Here is a 22,458-nt window from a genome sequence, read left to right on the forward strand (position 1 = left end):
TTAAGCAAGTTCCAAGAAAAAGAATCCGGCATTTGGCTATGGATTTAGGCGTAACAGAAATGCATTTTCTTGAGGAATATGCAAAGCAAGGATTCTTGTGATGTAGTTCAGCGTAGGGGCACTACCAAAAAGGCAGGAAAGAAGCAGGTAAGAGGATCTAACAAGCTTTCTTGGGAGAGTTGTCTGAACTCTCCCAAGTTCTGAAAAGAGCCACTGAAGTAGTGAGGAACAGCCAAGTATAAGGAGCAAGATGCATTCAAGACCTTTATTGCAGGGTTTTCTATAGTTCTAACACTGATAACAAATGCAGTGCTAGATGGGGTCTGAACAGCTTGCTGAGCTTGGCAAGAATGAAAATGGATAAATGAGGACTTAAAAAAAAAAAATAGCTACATAGCAGAGGTTTATTAGATGGATACTACAGAGGAAGCCAGCGGGTTTGGGCCTGTCTCATGCAGAGGGAATGACAAATTGATTGGTTCTAAGCCATACAAGAGTAAGAATACCATCAAGTGGGCAAAGAAACCCATAGCAGCTCTGCATGCTAAAACAAGCAAGTTCCAAGGGAAGTGTCAGCAGAAGAACGTGTATCACTCTTAATGAAAACAGCCAATTACAATTTCAAACCATCCGTCAAAACAGAAACATGGAACAACAATAAAAACAGAACAAGGATGACACGAGAAGACCATACTAGCAGCTAAGAGACTTCTAGAGGGAAGGTGTCAATTTTCATAAGGCCCTATTTTCTGGAGCTTAGCTCTAATACCTGATTGAAACCTCCCCCACACTGTGAAACTCGTAACACAAGGTCTTTGTCTAAATAGAAATTTTTATTTAGCAATTTTGACAGCAGTCTGCTCATACATTTTAGCAGTTTAAGAATCTAAAATAAAATGCTAAATTGTTTCTGTTACCCTTCACTTGCTACACTAATAAACTTAAAAAGGAATGTTTTGAAAATGAATGTGGAAGAACATGCAATCATTTCTACCTCACTTGTGAAACAGACTGAAGGAAAAACATACATCAAGCTTTAAAATCTAACAACAAACAAAAAATGAATGAAATCTGCTAAAAGTCTACTCAGATTGGAGCTAGAATAAACTGCAGAAGCATTCAAAGGAACTTTAAACTTCTCTAATAACATCATTGAGATTTCTGAACTGGAATGAGGTAACAGTCAAACTATGTAACAAAAAAATTGCTTTTTTTAAGCTTGTATTTTCCTATATCCTGCTTCACACTCCTTTCAAACTTTCTTCAATAATAAGATATATGCCATTTTAAGTGGGCTCATGACATGATGCAGCTTCAGTTTCCTCCAAGTCTGAGAACTCTCTTGATCCTCTACTGGTCTTCTCCAGAAATTACTTTACCTATTATCCAGGGATCTTTTTCAGTTGTTTGATTGCAGCCATAAGTTAGCACGGTGAGTCCATTAAATTGGTATCAATAAAAACTGCAGGGAATTGATACTTCAGGGGAACTACTGACTGGAAATGGATGTTGAGAACAGAATTGGCCCAGCAGAGAGTCTCTCAAAATGACAACTGATTGAAGGAAAGCAAACAATAAAGCAGTAAGCAGAAACAGATACTAATCTAGTCTAAAATCACCTCAAGCCTCATTATTCATTCATTTTGATTAGCAGTTGTTTGCATTTCATATGCTACACTCCAGTCTCATGACAGGCCATAATCACTTTCCCTAGTTATTTTCACATAGCTCTTCTGTTAAAGCCTTTTGACTCGAGTCAGAAATCAATACTGGGGCACAACCTAGATTTTCAACAGGTTTCAGACAAACAAGTGAGCATTACCAAGTATCAAATATATAACTTCACTGAGCTGACAAAACATTAATCACGCAGTGAGGTTCCCCAAACAAAACTGATATGCCAATAATTCAGTGCATATCTCCACTACCTTCTACAATGCTATCTACACTGCCCTAAATCACTACTAAACACACCTATTTACTCAGTGGGTAGAATCTGCTTTCCATTTTTATCTAGTTAGGGTTTTTTAATGCATGAGCCCATTGCCAATCAAGAAAACGGGTAGTAACAATGACAGAAGGAAGGGAAGTTTCATTGTATTATGCTTTCCCACAATACCCGTTTATTCTTTTGTGTAGGCAGCATATGAAGTTAGTCTACATCATCCCAGGCCCTCCCATGTTTATCTAATCCATGCCTTTCCATTAAGGCAAAAGAAGAGTCACTTCCTTTAAAAAATGAATCCTAACTGCAACAAAAAAGGAAAAACTGGTAAAAAACAGAAAAGAACTGTTTGTAAAATATTTATAAAATGTGATTCAGTAGGTTGGCTTTTTGCCATGTCTTCCCCACATGAAGAGTTAAAGTGATATAGGATAAAATGTTCGTAACAGAGCTGAGCTAAATTAAAGTGGTTTATTATGTAGGAAATACCAATAATTAGGAATTAAACAGCTGATTCAAATGTCAATATATTTCACTTTTTAAACCACATTCGAACATTAACATATCTCTCTGCTAGAGAGTAGTTCTAGTCCCACAGCCTCAACTTATTTAGTGAGCCAGCCTGTCTACAAAGGGGAACTTCTCATGGGAGTACCATCCACAGAAGACGGCAGGGGCCAGAATGAAAAGATTCTAGTTTGAATTTAGAATCTAGTTTGATTCTAGAATGAAAAGAAAACCAGTCCCCTGTCCATATTGTCACAGGTTCAAAAATTAGGAGCTAGACTATCTTAACTTATGATAACAAAGGATAGAGTGGACTGCCTCTTACGGAAACCCAGCCTGCACCTGTATCTACCTTGCAAACTACACTTTACTGGGAGTTTGTACTCCCAGTGCCACATGGCACTGCAGGACCCCAACCCTATCTGAGAGCCTCTGGGCACTGCTGCAGAACAAATAACAACAACAAAGGGCAGGCAGTGAAATGCAGCATAATTGTTGAGGAATCTCTGTGGTATGCATTTCCATACTTTTAATATTTTGCTGTTTAAAAGTGACTACCTGATGCTGAATTTCCAACATTCCTACAATTTAAGCTTTTCAAGAAAACCCGCTGTATTCATCAGGTTTTTCCTCCAGAGGTAGTACTGTGCAGATCTGAAGACCAAAAAAAAATCCCAAACAATAATTCTGATTCACTAAGGCAGTAATCTGGGACAAAAATGCAGGGGGGGAAAAAAAAAAAAAAAGTGTTCTTGATTGCATTCTTTCATTCCTATGAGTGCAAAATCAGAAGGGTAGAGTTTACTGTTTCAATAGTAAATGTTCCATTTAAATATTTAAAAAAATCCTAGTAGTTAAACTAATATTGAAAATACACTAAAAACTGGATCCCCTATTGCCTGTTTCACAAAGAAGCTTACATTTTAGCAGTATAAGCACTGCCAACATTAAGTTCTGAAAGTTTTTAATTACAACCCGCATTTCAAGCACATTTCACAGTTCATGTATTACTAGAGGAGCTTTTGCCAAGTGAGTTACGAAATTGCTGTGCTGAACAGAATGCGTACATACCAATTTTCAGTTCATTATTTCAATATTGCATATTACAATAATGTAAAGTACACTACAAGCTAATTAAAGTAATAAATTAGTTCTTTCACTCTAACATCTGAATAGTAATAATGTATTTACCATGTACTTAATGCTACAGATACATCTCTTTTAATGACAAAACAATTTTTGAGATACTTTCCTTGGGAATTCCCATTAAATTAGCACATGGCAACACAGCACCATGTAAGGTTTTCTCTTTAAGCAACACTGGCTTACATTATAAACAGATCTTGAAGCTGCCTAGGGTGACACAAGACAGTTGGCATCAAGCTCCTTCTAGCAGCTAAGCCGCATAGCTACGTAAATAGGAACACAGGACAACTGACTGGCATAGAGAAGGTCTGCACGGTAAAGATCACACGAGGAGTAAAACTAGCCTTTGAAAACTGAGGCAAAAATACACTACAAACCAAAAGGACATAAAATGACCGGAAGGAAGAGTGTCACAAAATGACTACACAGAGCTCCAGATCAGTATTCTCGCAGGCTACACTGTGCTACACGGATATAATAAGCTGCTAGAATTCTAATTCTAAGCACAAATTCCCAGTAATCATATGATAAAGTCAGTACAGTTTGTCATAACTAAAGGCATAAAAAGAAAATCCTCTGATATCCCCACCCCGATTCTCTCTAGCTCACTCTTTCAACCTCATAAAATGACCCAATCCCAATACACTTTCAGAATCTCCCAGAGCTTTATTAATCTCTGAAACATTTCTGCACACCTTACTTTTATTATGGTTTGCAGTTCTTCTTCCTTCTTCAAACTGTTGACAACTGATTCTAAGAATGCCTGGGAAAAAAACATTTTAGAGGGTCTCTTCAAGAAAAATAACTTCACAAAAGAAGTACCACAAAATTTGAATGAGTAAGGTGAGGAAGTATGCAACAGAATACTATACCAGCACTGGTGAAAGAACCAGCATTTTCATGGTGGTATCACCATGCGACTGAAAGCAATAGCAGCTGCAGCAATCAGGGTTGCACAGTCAGAAATCTTGAAGTGTGATTACAAGATGACTAGAGTTTCAGATAGTATTTAAAGGAATTCAATATAAAAAAAATCCTAAGCATAAAACAAGGAATCACAGAATGCATCCAGATACGTTTGTCCCACAGTTCTCCCTGGTGGTTCTGCAGAGTGGGTAGGAAATCCTAACAAGTAACAGCCATGAAGTGTTATTTCATGTTTCACAGTTGGGACAGCACAGACTACCTGAGGTTAGTGTTATATTGCATGTCATCTGTGCCAAAAATTGGTATAGAGTAGCAATAAAATTCCTATTGTGTGGCAAAGCTCCATGTTAGGCTACTGAAGGTACCCTTGAAAACTGAGAACAAGTTCAGCAGCTTTTCTTGTCCAGATAGAGCCCAAGTAGTCATTCAGAACCATGAAATAAGCTCTGGAAAGGATGAGCACCAAATTACATGGGAAGCCGCATCTGCTCCCTTTCCATGGGATTATTCAGGCTAGAGTCCTCTAGGTCATCTAAGGCTTTCCTACAGCTACTTACACTGTGCTCATATGAAGCTCAAAAGAAAGAGGAAGCTTGGAATCAACAGAGTCCAAAAGCATAGCAAGAAATGTCCACAGTTCAGATAACCAGACTGATCTACTTCTGTTGCTAGGACTAGCTCCTCTCCTTTCTTATCCTGCTTCCCAACTTCACTGCATCATCATCATCTTCTCTGCCCAGCTTTTCTGCCCTGTTTCTTGCTGAATATGCAATTGAGTTATCCCATTTATGGTATGTCAGAGATACCTCTTCATTTTTCCAGATAGAAGCCACAAGGCGCAGAGGGGGAAAAAGTGCCTCTTAACTGCAAGTTTGGATTCAAACTACATCAACCATAACATTTTTCCTTCACATTTTTAAGATAAGGACTGCAGCCTCAGAACACGTTGGTGACCTAAGGAATTCTGTTTACAGAGAAAAGGCTGCTTTAGAACTATGCATTTCTAGTGTGTCCTGGAAAACAAAATTAAGCAAAACAGATGTAAAAGGTGATTAAGTGATAAAAAGTTATGGGATAAAGGAATTACAAGATTGCAACATCAGGTCTTCAGTAAGGATATTCTTCTCAGTTCAGTTCCTAATGGACACATCACCCAATCAATGAAGATGATTTAATAAATTTGGCAAGCTTCTTATTTCCCCACACAAGAGAAGGTCATTACTTTTTATCTACTATAGAACTGGCCAAAGAGCACAGTCAAACCGAGATCACTAGAAGATTAACTTGGAAAACTCATTAAAAGGTGACTTTCATTACCAGCAGTATAGCCTCTTCACTTGCATTATAGCTTAGTCGTTAATACTTCAGATAAAAGTAGTGCATGCTGATCTATGTCTCTTGCCTGAGCAACTCCCTTCCATTCTAAGGTGGAAAAAAATGAAAGATTTTTAAGAAAAGGGGGAAGGAAATGTAGAGGAAAATAAAAAATTAAAGACCTAGTCTCCCATAGAAGAACAAGGATTCACCCAGATAATTTCTATTAAGGTTAATAGAAGTTAAGCACATAAATTCCACTTGGGTTAATGGGATAATAAATTCCTTAGACTTAAATATTTTATAAATGGAACAGGACAATAGAAATCTGTGTTACAAAACTAAACCAATATGTTAAGTCACTAATTATACAGAAATGTCTATTCAGTGACTATTAGAAAGTAGTGCATTTCATTTAAAAAAAAAAAAAAGTCTTTTCAAATTTACTTGCAATCACCTACAATTTCTCATTACAAACCCCATTTTGACTACTCAAACTTTTAAGACTTTCTGCTAGGGACTAGGAAGAAGGAAATTAATGCATGTTGTAAAACATTTGCATCTCCAGGACAGAATTGCTACAGCTTTTCCCAGACAAACATGTGAGCCTCCTCAGTATTTGCACAGCAACCCTGATGCTCACAGGAAGCAATGGCTGGATACGCTCTTTATAAATGGTTTGGGCATGCAGGAAACCGATGAAATTTAGGAAACACTGGACCTACCGGTAACATATGCCAATGTGCAGTAGTTTCAACAGCTCCCAGACATGCAGAACTCACAGCACAGGTACTGGAGAGTAGATTAATGCTTGCACAGTAGGCATCTCATGGATTTCTAGATTTCCAGTTAATGACTTGTTTGCCAAGACTTTGGAAGTCAGGCAAATTTTGCCCCAACAAAGCTGACATCTCCAAGGAAGTTAGGATGTATAGTAGACCTGCTACTAATGGGAAATTGTATCAACTGAAAATAAAACAAAAAAACTCAACTCGCACTAATCAAACCCACCACACATTGAAATATAAAATATTGTTATTCTTGGAAATAAAATAAGAACAGAAAGTGTATGCATATATTCCTAAATGGAAAGATAATGAGATGGGTGCCTCAGGGCGTGAATATTAGAGCTTATAAAAGGGAAAAAATTAAAATGCATATTAAGAACAGTTCCCTGGAATCTAAAATACTAAGGGGCAGGGGCGAGTTTGTCAAAACAATGTGAAAAAGCCATCATTTTTTAAATTTAGAAAATCCTTTTTTATAAGCATCATACATTTTGTTTTCCTTTTCTTGTTTGTCAGTAACCTTATGAACTGACATGAATGTTTAAAATAGCAAATGTGTCAATTATTAGTTTACTGTGGAAGGAAGTTGAGATTTACAAGGGGGCCTCCATATTAAATATCACGATCAAGTGGAAATATCACCAAGAATCATTGCTGTTTACATGTTTTGGTTCATATGCTGGTGATAGCAGCCCAGAGAGCTGCGGTGATGAGTTACTGTCTCCTGCCAGCAGGTTAAGCACCATGCTGCTCAGGCATCCTCCTGTCTGTGCTTTGCGATACCATGCTTAAAATTCTGCTGGCCGTTAGCTTCACAACAAACACCAAGCATTCAAAATCCACGCTAACACCTAATCCTAAATACAAAAACCCAACACACCCCCTGTGACAGAGGTTACAGGGCAGCAAACACTCTGAAACAGCAGGTCACTCAGCAGTCCAGCAGTAGGAATCATGCTCACTTTCTGTGGGCACAAGACTTAGCTCTACTGTCATGGTGAAGAACTCATCTGTATTACTTTTACAGAGAGTGGAGCACCTCCTGAGACCACACAGTTAATACATGAAGTTACTTATGACATCAACAGTTATTGACATCAACAGTACATCAACAACATAAACTATTGTGATATTAACAGATGGTGGTCTGAAGTCTCCAGTAAATTTCAACTCTAAAAACCTGTTCCTTCTTTTCTAGACTGGGGATTCTTCAACCCTGAAGACTTCTGACAGCACCTGGAATCACGTCCAGACTCCACGGGGTCTTGAATGACAAAACAGCAAACAGTAGAAGCTAACAGTGTTCTGCGTCTTACCGACTTACACAAGACCTATGAGAAGTCCAGTATTAGAGCATTTGGCAATGGGATAATTAAGAAATAATACACTTGCAAGCTTGCCTGTTAATCTGAGAAGATAATCTTGTTCTGGCTGTGATTAGAAAAACAATTAAATTTCACATCCCTAGTAGATTTTTGACTGATACTCTTGAGCAGCTTGTGCTCCACAGGCTACCTCTAAGAGGTCTGCAAGAAATAATAGAGAAAAGCAAGGCTACTGGCATTAGGATTAATTTTGTTACATAAAAAAACCAAACCATATCCACCTCTAGAAAACTTATAATTTGAAAATCAGAAAGTGGTTAAAAATAACTTTTTTGATCATTAACAGAACTGTAGACATTTTCTTCAGCTGTAGAAGTGTTTAAATCTGAAAAAAGGGATGCGAGAGAAAAGCATTTGAGCATAATCCTCAGTCATAACTTGAAGAGTGAAACAATACATTGCTTTTAGTTAGGAAACTTAGTGACAAGGGCTAGGATTGGTACCTGTAAAACTTGTGATCCAATATAGGACTGGTTTTAGTTCCCTGGAGCTGAAAGCACATCCCAACATCTTTGCTCAAGACAGTGCGTGAACAATTTATTTTTCACAGCTTGTCCTTGTATTTCCTCTCTCTTCTCAGTCAGCATTATTCAGAACATCCTTCTGTTCTTGACAACGGGAGTGTCAACATTTTATTAACGTGTTTAAATATTATGTAGGCTTAAATATTCACACATGCATAACCTTAAGTAAGCCACATTTCTATTTACACCTACTTAGCTAAATTTGCTGTGCTTTTATATACAGTACTATCTCTTCTAGTTCCTTCTGCAGTCGTATGGAAAGCTCCTTTGATCCTTTACTACTTTTCCAAAATTTTAATGCAAATTATTTTGCTTGCCTGTGGTGCCACTTTCCTAGCTGAAGGAAGATAATTCTCCTAAGAAAAGAAGGTTAGCATGAGCTGTCTGCTTGTCCAGCTATCCATCCTCAAGTAGTTTTGGGGATCACTGGACAATTTCAACTAAATTTGACACGTAAGTGTATGTCTCAAACATACTTAAGATCCTACAAGCTTTGATAAACCTAGCAGCCAGATAAATGAGCAAGATGAGTCTCAGGCTGAGGCACTATGTGCTCCTCTGATTAGTTGAAGTTTTGGGGCACAATGGGTTGTCTAAATGGATCTCAGAGCTGACAAGTCAGTCCATGGTCTCCTCCCATGCAGGGTACCCCTGCAGCCCCCTGTTACCAAAACCCTGCAATTTATGCCCACTACATAAGATTAAGCACGCAGTTGTGATGGCGTCCTCAGAAGAATAAAAAGAAACACATATAATGGAGTTACCACGGTTTAACAAACTGCCCCTTGTCAACTTCACTGGAGCGTGGCTCTGTGAGTGCTCCTAGTCCTCCCCAACTCTGGTATGGTCAAATAACGAAGAAACCATTTTCACATTTGTATGTTGTCTCATATAGCATAAATTGTAATTATAATGCCAGAGCAAACCACGAAGGCAGTTTAAACTAATACACTTTCCACGCAATTGGCATAGTGCAGGGGGTCCGCTGCAGGCTCAGCTGGTAACTCAATAGTTATGTTCAGCTGATCACTTGCCATCACCTGTGCATTGCCTCACACCAGCCATCAAACTTACCATGGGTTGCGTGCAGCTAACAACATAACGAAATCACTTGAAGTAGAAAGAATGTGTGGTTATAAATTACACTACAAACACAATTTATGAAACAGGCAATAGCTAAAGTCTGAACTTCTATTTCTCTCAGATTAGTATTTACTAATTGGTACAACTTTTTCTTAATTAGCAAAAAAGACAACTATTTTTTCATTTGTAGCTTAAAACATGGAGAATGTCTGCTTTTTACACACTTCATAAATTGGTTTATCAACTACTTCTGTTGTGTGTGTACTGAAAAAGAGTGAAGTTATAAGAACATTTCCACCTTTTTATTGTGGCCTTACAGTTGCATCACCGTAACAAAGAGCTGTGAACAGCACCAGAAGGTAAGAAAAAACATTCAGGATGGTAACCCCTTAAATCTGCCATGTGCCCAGACAAAATACTAGGCAATACTTTGTGAGAAGATTTCAACAGAGAGGTTGATAGATTCCGAAATGACAATGTCATGTGACAGAACACACGTGGTACAGGAAAACAGCAGGGAAAAAAGGAGGGGTGAAAGGAAAAGCAGGGAAAAGTTGCAGAGACAATCTCTGCGTGTGCTTCAAGCTTACTGCGTATGAGCTCTATCCGACCCAAAAGCCATGTAATTCATCAATGCTGTGCTGACCTCAAACTAATAAATCCAGGTTTATTAGCTCTGGATTAAAAACATACTACTAAGTCAGAGTTGGCTCATCTTTGGTGAATTTTAAAATCTTTTTTTCTCACATCCACTTTGGAGAAATACTATAGCATCCTACAACTCTTAAGTTCACCACATACTTCCTGAATGGATATCTGCATTTAAAATTTAGGTTATTAAAACTTCCTTGTATTTCTCATATCCAATGAATGAACAGGTCACCTCAGTGGTGAATAGACAATGCTTCTGAAAAAGAAAACCCCTCTTTTAAATATCCTACTATTTAAATATTTGTTTTTTAAAGACTTTCCTGCAAAGTGATCATATTATAGGCAAAGTACTAGATTTGATACCTACCCAGACTTTTTTTTTTTTTTTTTTTTCATTTGATTGTGATATTTTCATGTTGATCTCCTATGGCAGTCAAATCATTCAAATCAGTGAATGGCTATATGCTGAATAGGGAGATACAACTTTTTTCCCCTGAGTTTACTGGCACATCCTTTCTTCTCATTATACAGGAAGGGAGAAAGAAGGCAACCTGTGACATGCTTTATATGATTTGCAATATCCCAGTTAATTCCACCTAACTCTTTTCCTTTTGAAATTAATTTATCTTAGTTTCTGCCAGGATAAGGAATGTAAGGGTTGCTCTCCAAAAATTAACACCGTGTTGCAAGAGATGTTAGCACTAGAGTGGGGATTAATCCTGGAACAGTAAGAGAGAAAGAGAAAAGATTCAAAGGCAGGCAGGCACATAGCTTTATGCTAAGGAAAAGCCCTCCCTATGTATCATACACAGGAGATTCAACTGTCATTTTGTCTACTGTTGTATGTCTTCCCTTGAGTGTCCTTTTAAAATTGTTTTATATGAAGATGGAACATACTGGATTATAAGTATTTTAAGATAAATTCAATAGAAAAATAATATTTTGAATGCATGCAGATACCTTAAGTGAATTTCTAAATGTATTGCAGCAAGTACTTCAATCCTTCAAACACCAACTGTGAAGCAGTGTCCTACTAAACTGCGTAGACATGGCACTTCAGGACATGGTTTAGTGGGCATGGTGGTGTTGGGTTGATAGTTGGACTCGATCATAAAGGTCTTTTCTAACCTAAACGATTCTATGATTCTATAAACCTCTTGAAAGATCGCTCTCTCGCTTCATTACTTAACTACCTTGTGAAGAAGAATTTGCTTCTCCACATTGTTTAGAAAGAGGAATTTTACAAAGAAAGAAATTTTTTACAGAACATCTGCTACAGAACCCTAAAAGTGGTTAAACCCACACAGTATAAAGCATACCAAATAAAAGTGATTCTTGATCACTCATTGAAAGTGTAACCTCCCCATGGTTTTGTTTTGTTTTCCCACAGCAAACAGGGGTGTTAAAGATACGTACCAGAAACATTTCTTCTTTAATAATGTACAGTATATCCTCACCAGTATTATCTATTTCACACTTTATTTCATTCAGGTGACTACCATATGGCCTGTGGGATTTACTTCACCTGAGCTTCTTGAGTTGTTTCAAAACTCCTCCTTAGAACCTCTGATTCCTGTTAAGGGGACACACTGATCTTCTGTGAGATGGAACATGGAATAAGGATTTGAAAGTCCTTTCCCCAAGTAAAAACTGCTATAAACATTAATTTAACTTCCCTGCTGCTTTACTTTTTAATTGTTATCGCCTCTTGTCAGTCACAAGGCCTAGAGTCTCACTGATGGCATAGTTGCTTCTAGTGCATTTAAAACAGCTTTAAATAATGTATTCATTAGTCTTTCTGCTATGCCTTTGGTTTGTTGTTGACAGATGAACAGAACTGTATGAAAGTTAGGTGATATCATGTGGTTATTGCAGCAATAAAAAAATTCATAGCCTGTCACATATGAACATTTTCTTTCTCTTATGCGTTGCTCAATCTGTACCACAATTAGGAACAAACAGATTTTCAGACACAGAGAAAGAAAAACCTCTTTTGAAAAACCCCACAAACTCAAAGCAGCACAGAAATTTACAGAAAGATATCCCTTTTAAACCAAATAAGTAAAATAGGCTAAATGGTTTACTGACTGGAAGTTAGATGAAAGGTGTCATATTCAGAGTCTAGCCTTCTTCCACTCTATCATCAACAGCTACTTAAACAATCCATTTTGATTTTAATGTATTTCTGCATATTCTGTCTGCAAAAATGATCTAACAATCCTTTGCATTTTAGAACTGCTTACATATCTTACTCTGTGTGTGTGTGTGTGATAACTTCATTTTACAGCTGATGTAAATAGGCATATAAATGCTATGACTTTCTCTGAAGCCTGCTCATGTAATGAAGGAAATCTGTATCTCTCATTCAGAATACAAACTCTTCACAAGCATATCTGAAGTTTACTATACAGCTAAATCATAATAGCAACTACATTTTCCCCCGGTAAAGTGATACGAGTAAGATATCCTTATGCAAAACTTCCTGAAATGCAAAAAAATTAAGTCAATTAATGGCCAAAAAGAAAAAGTGGGAGAACAGCCCTATCCCTGATTTCCAGCTCTACACTCATTCCCTTAGAGACAGATTCACTTTTTACCCCATCTTATGGATCCTCGTCAGGATGGGGTTTTATCACTGTAAAATAATTCACTAGACTGAGATTTACTTTTTACCTGATAGCTGCCAACAGCCGCTTTCCACAGTATGACATTCTGTAGTTGCACACTTCAGAAATGTGGAAATACAAGTCTGTAAAATGAACTAAAACTGGGTAAAGTATGAGTTTTCAAATGCATATACCCATCAAATCCAAACAAAAACCATGGATACATTCAGAATAATTTCTTTGAAAAACAGCTAGTTCCTTGCCCAATTTCAACTTCTGTCCTCTAGCCCTTTCAGCTGCAGAGCTGATCAAAACAAGGTCATGATGATATCCTTCTTTAATGAAAGGAATGTACCTTTTTCATTCCTCTTTTCTGGGAAACAGGTGAATTGTTTTTGTTCAAATGTTCAACATTTTAACAAAGCCACCTTTGAAAGCAACCCTTAAAAAGTATAGGCCTAATAGGTTTAAGTTTCAAACAGTTCCAGGTTACTGGGAAGAGGAAGTCAGAATCCAAAAAACTTTCAGACAATGTTCAATGCATCAGTGAGAATCTTAAGCGACATGGAGACAACATAAGTACTCCAACACTTGCTTCTTACTTTTTGTGGGGAAGAAAAAGAAAAAAGAGAATAAAGACTGACTCATAAATTCACAGTTCTGGAATAAATGGCCTTTCCACCTCTAACTGTGCAGATACGAGAGACACAGCAATTCCAGAAAGGGAGGCCTAGGTAAAAAAACAAAAACCACCAACGCCCCCAAACTCCAGAGAACCGCTTCTTACTCCACTTGGCTCCAGGGAAGCCTGCTAGAGGAGTTAAAATGGGGTACTCCCCACTCAGTCAAGCCCAGACAGTTTCTAACCCTAAAGTGTTCAAATTCAAACCCTCCTATGACAGACAGCTCCAGGAACAAGAGACAGAAGGTTTTTTGTATTATTACTATAGTGAAAAACTAGCATCAACATCAAAAATCTTAATCACAGTACAGGTTTTACTGTGGTTTTCTATTTGTAGAAAACCAAAATCAAGTGTTTAGTATTTGCTGAAAAGTAAGGGTTCAACAGAGATAATGTTGGTAAAAGCAAGAATAATACATTGTGTATGCTTTCAGATGTTAATTTCTGTACAAGTGGAAAATCACAGAAAGCAGTTTAAACAAATCTTAACATGCCTTTCATGCCCAGAAATGTGGTTCCCCTTATAAATGCCTTAGGCATCAACATCATAACACTTTTCTCTTGTGCCCAGGCTCCTCCCATTCTATTATTTTCTCTTACAACAAAAAACCCAGGTATTTTTATCTTTTTTTACCTCTTAACACAGTAAATCACCTTTCAGAATATTGTTAGACCTCCATAACAAGGGCAAACAAGTTATGGGATCCATTTTTTTCAGATCTTAGAAAGTATTCTTAAAAATAAACAGAAGGGAAGACAGATATTCATTATTTCTCTGACAACAGACTAGCATTAATCTAAAAAACTGGTGGTAGTGATGATGAATGGAACATTTCGCTTCCACTTCCGAGGGTTCTAGTGTTAAAAGCCGTTATGAACTAAGCCTCAGACAGTATAGATATCAATCCCACTTTGCTGAGGAAGAAACAGAAACACACAAATATTTTGTGATTTGTCAGTATTAGAAAGGAACCCAAGGAATATGATGCCAGACCTTTACTCCTGTAGCTTGCTTACAGTCTCTCATATTGTAAACTGCAGAACAAATCTTGTTCTTCCGATACCGAAATACAGTTAAAACTCTTCGATTGTGCTCAAAATCCATAAAAATAAATGTGATCACAGCTTATACAGAGATTATACCCACAGTATGAAACTCATAGTAAGGCCTAAAGTGTGCTAGGTCATCAAATTCTTAATCAAAAGAAGACAAACCAATTTCAAAAGCTGGCTGAAACACTAACAAAGGTCCTTATTGGTAATGAAACACAGCATCTTCAAAACCATTTGCAAGTCAAGCTTCACAAACATACTGATCTCTGGCAACAGATTATAGTTTGCTTTTTTCCCCTAACTGCCCGAAACAATTCAATCAGGCCAGTTAAAAACAGGATTATGACAACTAGCTTCAGTTAGTTTTTCTTCACTTCAACACTGTAACTTCATTTTGAATTTCGCAGTAAAAGGCAGATTTACATGTGGTAGATTTATAACTGAACCTACCTTTGCTTTCAGATCAGCACAAATCTCCTGTTGCTTTTGTCTGGTATTAGCCAACACCACTTCTGTCTCATGAGCAGCAGAGGCTTCAGCAACAGTTGCCACTGCCTTAAGTAAAAAGGCTTTCCTAGCTTGAGCCCAATTTAATATCAAGACTCTGCGCTGATTCCTAATGAAATGGTAACGATCCCAAGCTTTCTCATGAACAACCTAAAAAAGCAAAGCATTTCAGAAAGGTTTAAAAACTATGCATTAATAAAATAATTCTAGACTTTTTTGCAAACCTGGAACATAATTAATTATTATATCACCAATATTCCTATGGAATCCACAATTGAGGGCCCAAAAGTATTCCATCAGGTGTCAGGTATGCTGCAGTCTCCCAGAGTTGGTAGGCGGTGATGCCACTCCAGCCCTTCCCTGTTTGCCTGTACCATACAGCACTGCAGTATCCTGATGTCCCACTGTTCTTTTCTGAACTATGATTTTGCAATATGAATAAATTAAATGCAATGGTTCCTTCATGCCCTATAGTACATAAAATGCAAGCAGATCCTTTCAATACATCTTCAGAGATATTGAGCACTTGTAGCAAGATGAGGCTTTTCGTAGCAAATTATGATCTATAGAGAAACAGAACACAAATTAAAGCAATTGTACAAATGCAGTACAGATGAGAATTAGCTTCACTTTTTCTTTCCTAACAGGAAGTTTGGAAATAGATTTTTAGCTTGCCAAGCAGCATACTGCCACCACCAATGTCACCACCTAACAAAAATGGCGAGTGTTTAATCTTAAATACACCTTCTTTGGCCTTATTCAGTGATGTTCCCAAAGACATTCTTCTGTCAAGACTTTGACAGAAGTAGTAACAGGTAAGGCTGCATAGACTGAGGCAGTAGAGTCTTGGACCTGTCTTATATCCCCCCCCAAATACAAGTTACAGGGATGAAGGAGATTCTAGAGATGGTTGTCTGCTTGCAAGTGTCAGGGGGACCATTCCTGATGCTAATTTCCAGGCTTTTGGCAGGGGACGGGGATGCTGACTTGTCTGGTGCCTAGCTCACAGATATTGCTGTCAGCTCATAGCTAGATGAAGACAAAGTGGTACCACTACCTCTGGAGCTTCTCTTTGGTCAAATGCACATAGGCCACCGTATCAGAAGTTCACATTGCCATTGCTGCTGCCACAAACTCAGGTGAGCCTTGCTAGCAAGCACCTAAAGCTAAGACACTCAGAAGCAAGAAATGGGATGGAGAGTTTGCACTAATAAAAACAGACCTCTCTGATGAGCTGCTCCTGGATCAAGCACTCAGTGCTTGTCCACTGATCCATTCTTCTTCAGAGGGAAGAAGGCATAGAAGGCCCTAAGTATAGTATTCTAATGTAACACAAATGTTTTAAGAATAGATTCTTAGTACTGTTTTAACATTTCTTTATTTGTCATGCTAATATACATACCAAGAGATATCAGTTCAATGCAGAATTATGATTTTTAAATTTAGAAATTTTAAATTTAAATGAACCTTCAAAGAATTAGGGAGACCCATTAATAATGGCTATGCTTAAAATATACCTACATTGTACAAAGCACGTAATTATTTAGCCCAGTTCTCACAGGTAAAAGTTCCAAACTCCACAAGAACTTTATTTTTGGTGAAATTACGTTAATTATCAGTATCACTTCACTGTCACTCCTTTGCACTAGGCACTCCTCAAACACAAGCAAGTAGATGGTCTAAAAATACATGCAGAGAGATAAAAAAAGACTCCTACTTTACTTATGACATCCTGAAGTGTTCTGGCCTTGAAATGGGTTTCTCTATTAGCTGCTATGTGCTTATTCACTATGGAGTGTAAAAGGAATCAGCAATCAATTTGAAAGGCATTATGAATATAAAAATAGCCTCTCCCTGAGAGCAGGAGATAACTTTCCACTCTTCCTGCTATATATGTGCCACAGACCAATTAAAATAACTATTCCTAGACAGTGCAACAATGCTATACAGCCTCATAAAAAATAAAAATACCAAGAGAAGCAGAATAGCATGACATAACTATAAAACTGTACAGCAAAAGCAGTGCTAACAAATTAATTTTGTGAATTTGGCTGTAAGAGTATGTGGAACTATAAAATCTCCACAGTGCTTATTTTGAAGAAATTATAGGTTTTCAAATTCGTGCATTTTGAAGACATGGACATCTCTTCTTCACTGTGCAGAATAAAATTTATAATTAAGAAATTTTAAAATAAAAAACTTTGATAAACATTATTTAATACAAATGCTCACTACGTGATTTATGTAAGAATTTATATAATTGATCTAATATTTAAAACAACACTGACCAGATCATGCCTAGATTTGTGAGGAAGGTATCTCTGCAGCACATCGAGGTACAAAGTCCTCCTCCTCTGAAGATCACTTGGATACTGATTGATCACAGTCTGAAAAACCCACTGATCTTCTTCCTTCCATTCAATGTTCCTATAGAAATGCAAAACAATCAGCCCCAGTATAACTTAACATTTGAAAAGGAGAAGTTTGGTTCTAGTTTGTTTTTAAAGGCCTAACCTCTCAGTGGGCTCACCATCCTGAACCTGTAAACTAGATGTTGGATCAGAGCTGAGAAATTTAGATTTACTTTAATAAAACAAAGCAAATCTATATTGCTTTTCTAACATGACCATTTATTGTGCCATCATTTGAGTGAATTGTTCCTTTTCTAACCTGGCTTTTTATTGGGGAATGATACCTTGTTTCTCAAATACGTTACATGAATGAATAGTCACACCACATGGAAAATACAATGTGAAAAAGGAAGAAGATGATCAGTCTCTATAACTGAGCACTAAATAAATAATCAAAAATGAACTGATAATACCCATGCGTAGCTAAATGAGGTACTAGCTTAAAAACAAACTTCTGACAGCCATAAACTCATCAGCAAGGCACAAGATTCACAATTTTTTAAAATAGGCGTGTAGTAATCAGTATGCATTCATGTATTACAGATAATTAGAGTAGCAAAAAGTAACCTAAAACTAAACCAGAGTACCACAGGTTTGGATTTAGCAGATTAGATTTTACCCTCAATCTGAACTCTTGGCCTTGAAGGGATTAACGTCAGGCTTTTATTGTCAGCATTAATGTAGGAGCAGCAACACTGAGTCAGACCAAAAGGTCTCTCTATCCCCGTGACCTGTTTTCAAAAGTGACTAAAAGCCTAGGGAAAATTAAAAGAAGGCAATCATATGACTCTGCCCCCCACCAAATTCCTCAGGCCTCCTGCTGTTTGCAGCTCTTGGACTTCCTGAGCCAGCAGTGGTGTCTTGGTATTTAATAGCACTGCATTCATTAAAATATTAGAACAACTTTATCCTTACGCAGGCAGAAACATCAGGTATTTTAAAAAGAGATTTTTTGTGAGATGCTCATATATAATTAATGTTAAACTAGATTTTATGATAGGATCTAGCATTACGTCTAAAGAGAGAATAGTGAACACAAGTATTAAAAAAATTCTATGTAATTCAGTTTTTCTTTAAAAAACATTGTACAGTAAAACCACAGTCGTTTACCATTATATAATATTATGGGATACCAAAGGAGGAAACAAGAAAATATCCCTAGACCTGTTAGTTTTAAGAAATGAAAAGCTTCACCTACAGACATATCTCAAGAATGCAAAGACACAATATCCTGTTTCAACAAACCATTTTCAAAGTAATATCCTGTCAGGCAAGGGAACCCAATCTCTGGATGACATGCATTTCACCTTTTTTCCTCTCTACTGCCACTTTCTGCTGTTGCATGCTTTGCCGTGAAGTTGGCACAAATTTGGACAGAGGTCCACTTATCTCCACCTACCTAAAGGCAGTTATTTTACAGTTTTCTTCAGGCAGACTAATGGGCTTTATTTTTACTCTTATGGTCTTAAGAAGGATTTAACCTTCACCCATCTTCCTGGAGATAGCTAGTGATCAGACGTTCTTTCCTCCTTGCTTCAATTCTTCATCCTCTGACGTTCATGAAACAAAAATGATTCTTGGCTTACTATGACATTTTCAGCACAGAATCATTATTCCAGGATTAGAATGGTGGCAACTCCATGACAACCAAATATGAGGAAACATTAAAATTATTATTCCCTATTAATGAACACCCTGTTTCTTACACTACATATGTACTTTTCCTGTATTTTGTTTTTCTTTGAATAAATGTTAAAAGTTACACTTGTCTTTTATGCAGACAGCATCACAATGAAGATGGCCAGGTAAGAAGAAATCACATCCTACCTCCTTCAATAAACTCCAATAACATTATTATAGCTATTAGTGCCACAAACACATCAAAACAAAGAGCTCTGCACTAATAACGTTGGTATTGTATACAGAGAGATTCCAGTCACGAAAGGGTTTTTTGCAGGAAAATATGAAGCACTAGCTCTTAGCTGGCCCTATATGGTAGTGCTTTTGAGTAGCTTATCTGCTTATCAATGGAGCAAAATGAAAGCAACACACCGAAAATTAACTTTAAAAAAGACTAAAGTGTGCACAGGTAGCAGTATCACATCACAGAACAAAGAGCATACACTGACACTATAGTGTCTGTTTTCGCACTCAGGAGGAATGTTCACAATCTACCTTTGTTGACAGCTCTAGAATAATTCACAAAACGTAGCCAATAAAAACCAGAATTCAACAGCAGTCTAACTTCTCACAAAAAGAACGCCAACCAGCCAACTCGCAGTTAGCGCTCCCAGGGATGGTGAGCGGGGTATATAAAGTATCACTAAGTCATACCTTATCTTGAAGCCCATTGACCTCCCTGCTTAGACAAGACTTCAAACACTTGCTGCGTGGTCATGTATTACAGTACAGCAGTGCAAGCTCATACAGAAAAGCTCCCCACCGCTTGTGCAGACAGATTTAGGACTAGGAATATGATAGTAATAATTCTAACTTGGAGACTCATTAGTAGGCTAAAATTAATAAAGTTGTGGAAGGAGACAGCTTTCTCTCTACATGCTTACATGAGATAGATATACATTATTCATACTTCCCACCTATTTTCCTTTCTCTTCTTATAAACTGTGTGAAATATCTGACAAACTATTTCTAGGACCCAGCTGTTTGCTATTAAATCCAGCCATCATGCAAAGAAATGGAGATGGCATGGAAACCAGGGGAGAGAAAAGATCTAGGTCCTGTAAAGAGTTTATTTGCAGCAACTGACAACTACCAAGCAAATGTTGGACACAACATGAAAAGTGGAAATATATTAGCAAGAGCAGAACAGCAATGAAAGTGTTTCTTTATAGGTGATTGCTTAAATTTCCCATGACAGACAATGAATATAGATGTCTGAGCTGAGTTTTTTTTCATACACTAAGTCTAAAGAAGAAATAGTGCCCTGGAAAGTGAAATGGGGCTAAGGAGTCCTTCAAAGAGGGAACAGCAGTAGTATCTTATAACCTTCAAGCTGCAGGTCTGGAACAGCAGACACAGTTCTCTGAAGACAAGAGTCCCTGAGCTTTGACACAGAGGTGGTATTGGAAAGATGTACTATTTCTGCAACATTTACTGCCTCTAAGAAAAATGTCTTGCAACTGATGCTCAGAAATTAATGTTTTAAACTCCTCCCTTTTCTCTAGAGGTAGCTTTTCTATGAAATCAGTTAATTTATTAATTTTAGAATCTCTGTGTCATAATTTGATATTCTGAGGTACAGGCTTTCTGAAGAATAATCAACAAATTAATTATTCTTTGCTATGATTTATATCTCTTTCACTGCAACTGCTCCTACTGATGCTGAACTGAGTACAAAAATATTTTTTTTCTTAAGATAACACCTAGCATTCCTGTCTTTCCAGCCCCAGTGCTTTATTTATTTGTTTATTAGAAGAACCATAAAACCCTGCTAGCCTTTACTTAGAGGCAGTACCAGCCATCCTAAGAGAGTATTTACTAGTTTATGGGTTGGATTGTGAACTACCTCGTGTAATTTCTGAAAGAAATCAGTAATCCTCTTCTGTGAGCCTGATACACCTTGGTATGGTGCTGTTTGAACATTTTATTTTAGTGACAATAATGAGAGGCAGAGTAAGACACATCTTGGTCAGGAAACATTACACCATGAACTTGAGAGCAGGGAAGACCACAGATTCTGTGGTCCGAAGGCCAGTCTGGTGATGTCCTCTTCCTCCAGCACAGAAGGGCAGATGCACCAGTTGCTGCATTAGTTTCTGCCTCCTATATCTCACATATCTCTCAAGCTTCCCTCTGACTTGTATATTCCTCTAATGGCCAGCTAACAATGAATCGCTACACTACTCAGGAACAAGATGGAGAAATTGAGGTTTGTGGAAGATACTCTGGGGAACAATCAGCGATAGCTAGAGCTCTAAGTAGTTTATTATAAGTAGGGACAAACTGACTGCCAATGCCTTGGTTTGTCAGCTGTGCTGAGATTTTGTCAGCTGTTCACAGACAAATAGCCAAAAAAAAAAAAAAAAACCCCCACCCAAAAAACAAGGCAGCATGGTCCAGCCCAGGGTATTCATAACCGTTAAATGCATGTAGAATTTCAAAATATCCTGCCTGCCTGAATTCAAGATGTCACCTCACTTAAACTTTTGTAAAATTCCAGAAAGGAAGATCTCATCTAAAATGAGTTTGAAAAGTGCCAACACATTTTACATTAATATTTAAGCTAATATCAGGCTTCTTCAGTGTCAAGATATTAACAAACTTTTACAAGGCTGAATGCATGACCCAAATTTTAAATGTAGTGCTTGCTTTTCTTGTACATATCGTTCTACTAGAAAACAGTACAATCTTTATTTTGTTTCTGAACTGAAACACAGCAATTGTCTTATATTCAACAACCCTGAGGCAGCTGCTTCCTTTGAAACAGATTTACCCAGCATTAATCCTTGGCTTTACACATTCTAAAGAATATAAACAACTCAGAAGGGAAGCTACCCTCTCCACCCTATAATCCCCACATATCCTTTGCAATAGCAATGTATACTTGATGCACTGCTGTCTTGTTTAATCTGCAGACACACAGACTGCAACAATACCACCAAGTGACATGTTAGCCTCCCTGACAATTAATTATGTCATTGCTGATTGTTGTACCAGAAACATCCTGGTAATAGGCCTGAAAAGAAGAACTAAATTTACTTGACTTAGTCCTAATAGCCCATTCATTTGAAAGGAAGCTGCAGAGGATACAGTGCTGAATATGCAATACTCCATTCATCCTTTGGTTATTTAAATAACTCAGACATCCTTGGAAATTGTGGCAAAAATATAATCGTGCTTAGAGAATCATCAGCTATAACACACACATCAGTTCCAAGTCCACAATTTGTGGGATAACTCAAGACTTGG

At 37.5% G+C, this 22,458-nt stretch overlaps 1 protein-coding gene across 2 annotated transcripts in view; it reads right to left on the reverse strand.

The window, feature by feature from the left end:
- The window catches only part of CCDC148 (coiled-coil domain containing 148), an 82,496-nt gene that overhangs the window by 23,845 nt on the left and 36,193 nt on the right, over nt 1-22,458 (reverse strand). For both annotated transcript variants that reach the window (XM_052793127.1, XM_052793126.1), the window contains exons 9-10: nt 17,407-17,545; nt 15,062-15,268 (exon numbers count right to left, since the gene is read on the reverse strand). In XM_052793127.1, coding sequence (XP_052649087.1) covers nt 15,062-15,268; nt 17,407-17,545 — 346 coding nt within the window. The remainder of the gene's footprint in view (nt 1-15,061; nt 15,269-17,406; nt 17,546-22,458) is intronic.

The sequence above is a fragment of the Harpia harpyja genome, chromosome 7 (genome assembly GCF_026419915.1).
Source record: "Harpia harpyja isolate bHarHar1 chromosome 7, bHarHar1 primary haplotype, whole genome shotgun sequence".
Taxonomy (NCBI): domain Eukaryota; kingdom Metazoa; phylum Chordata; class Aves; order Accipitriformes; family Accipitridae; genus Harpia; species Harpia harpyja.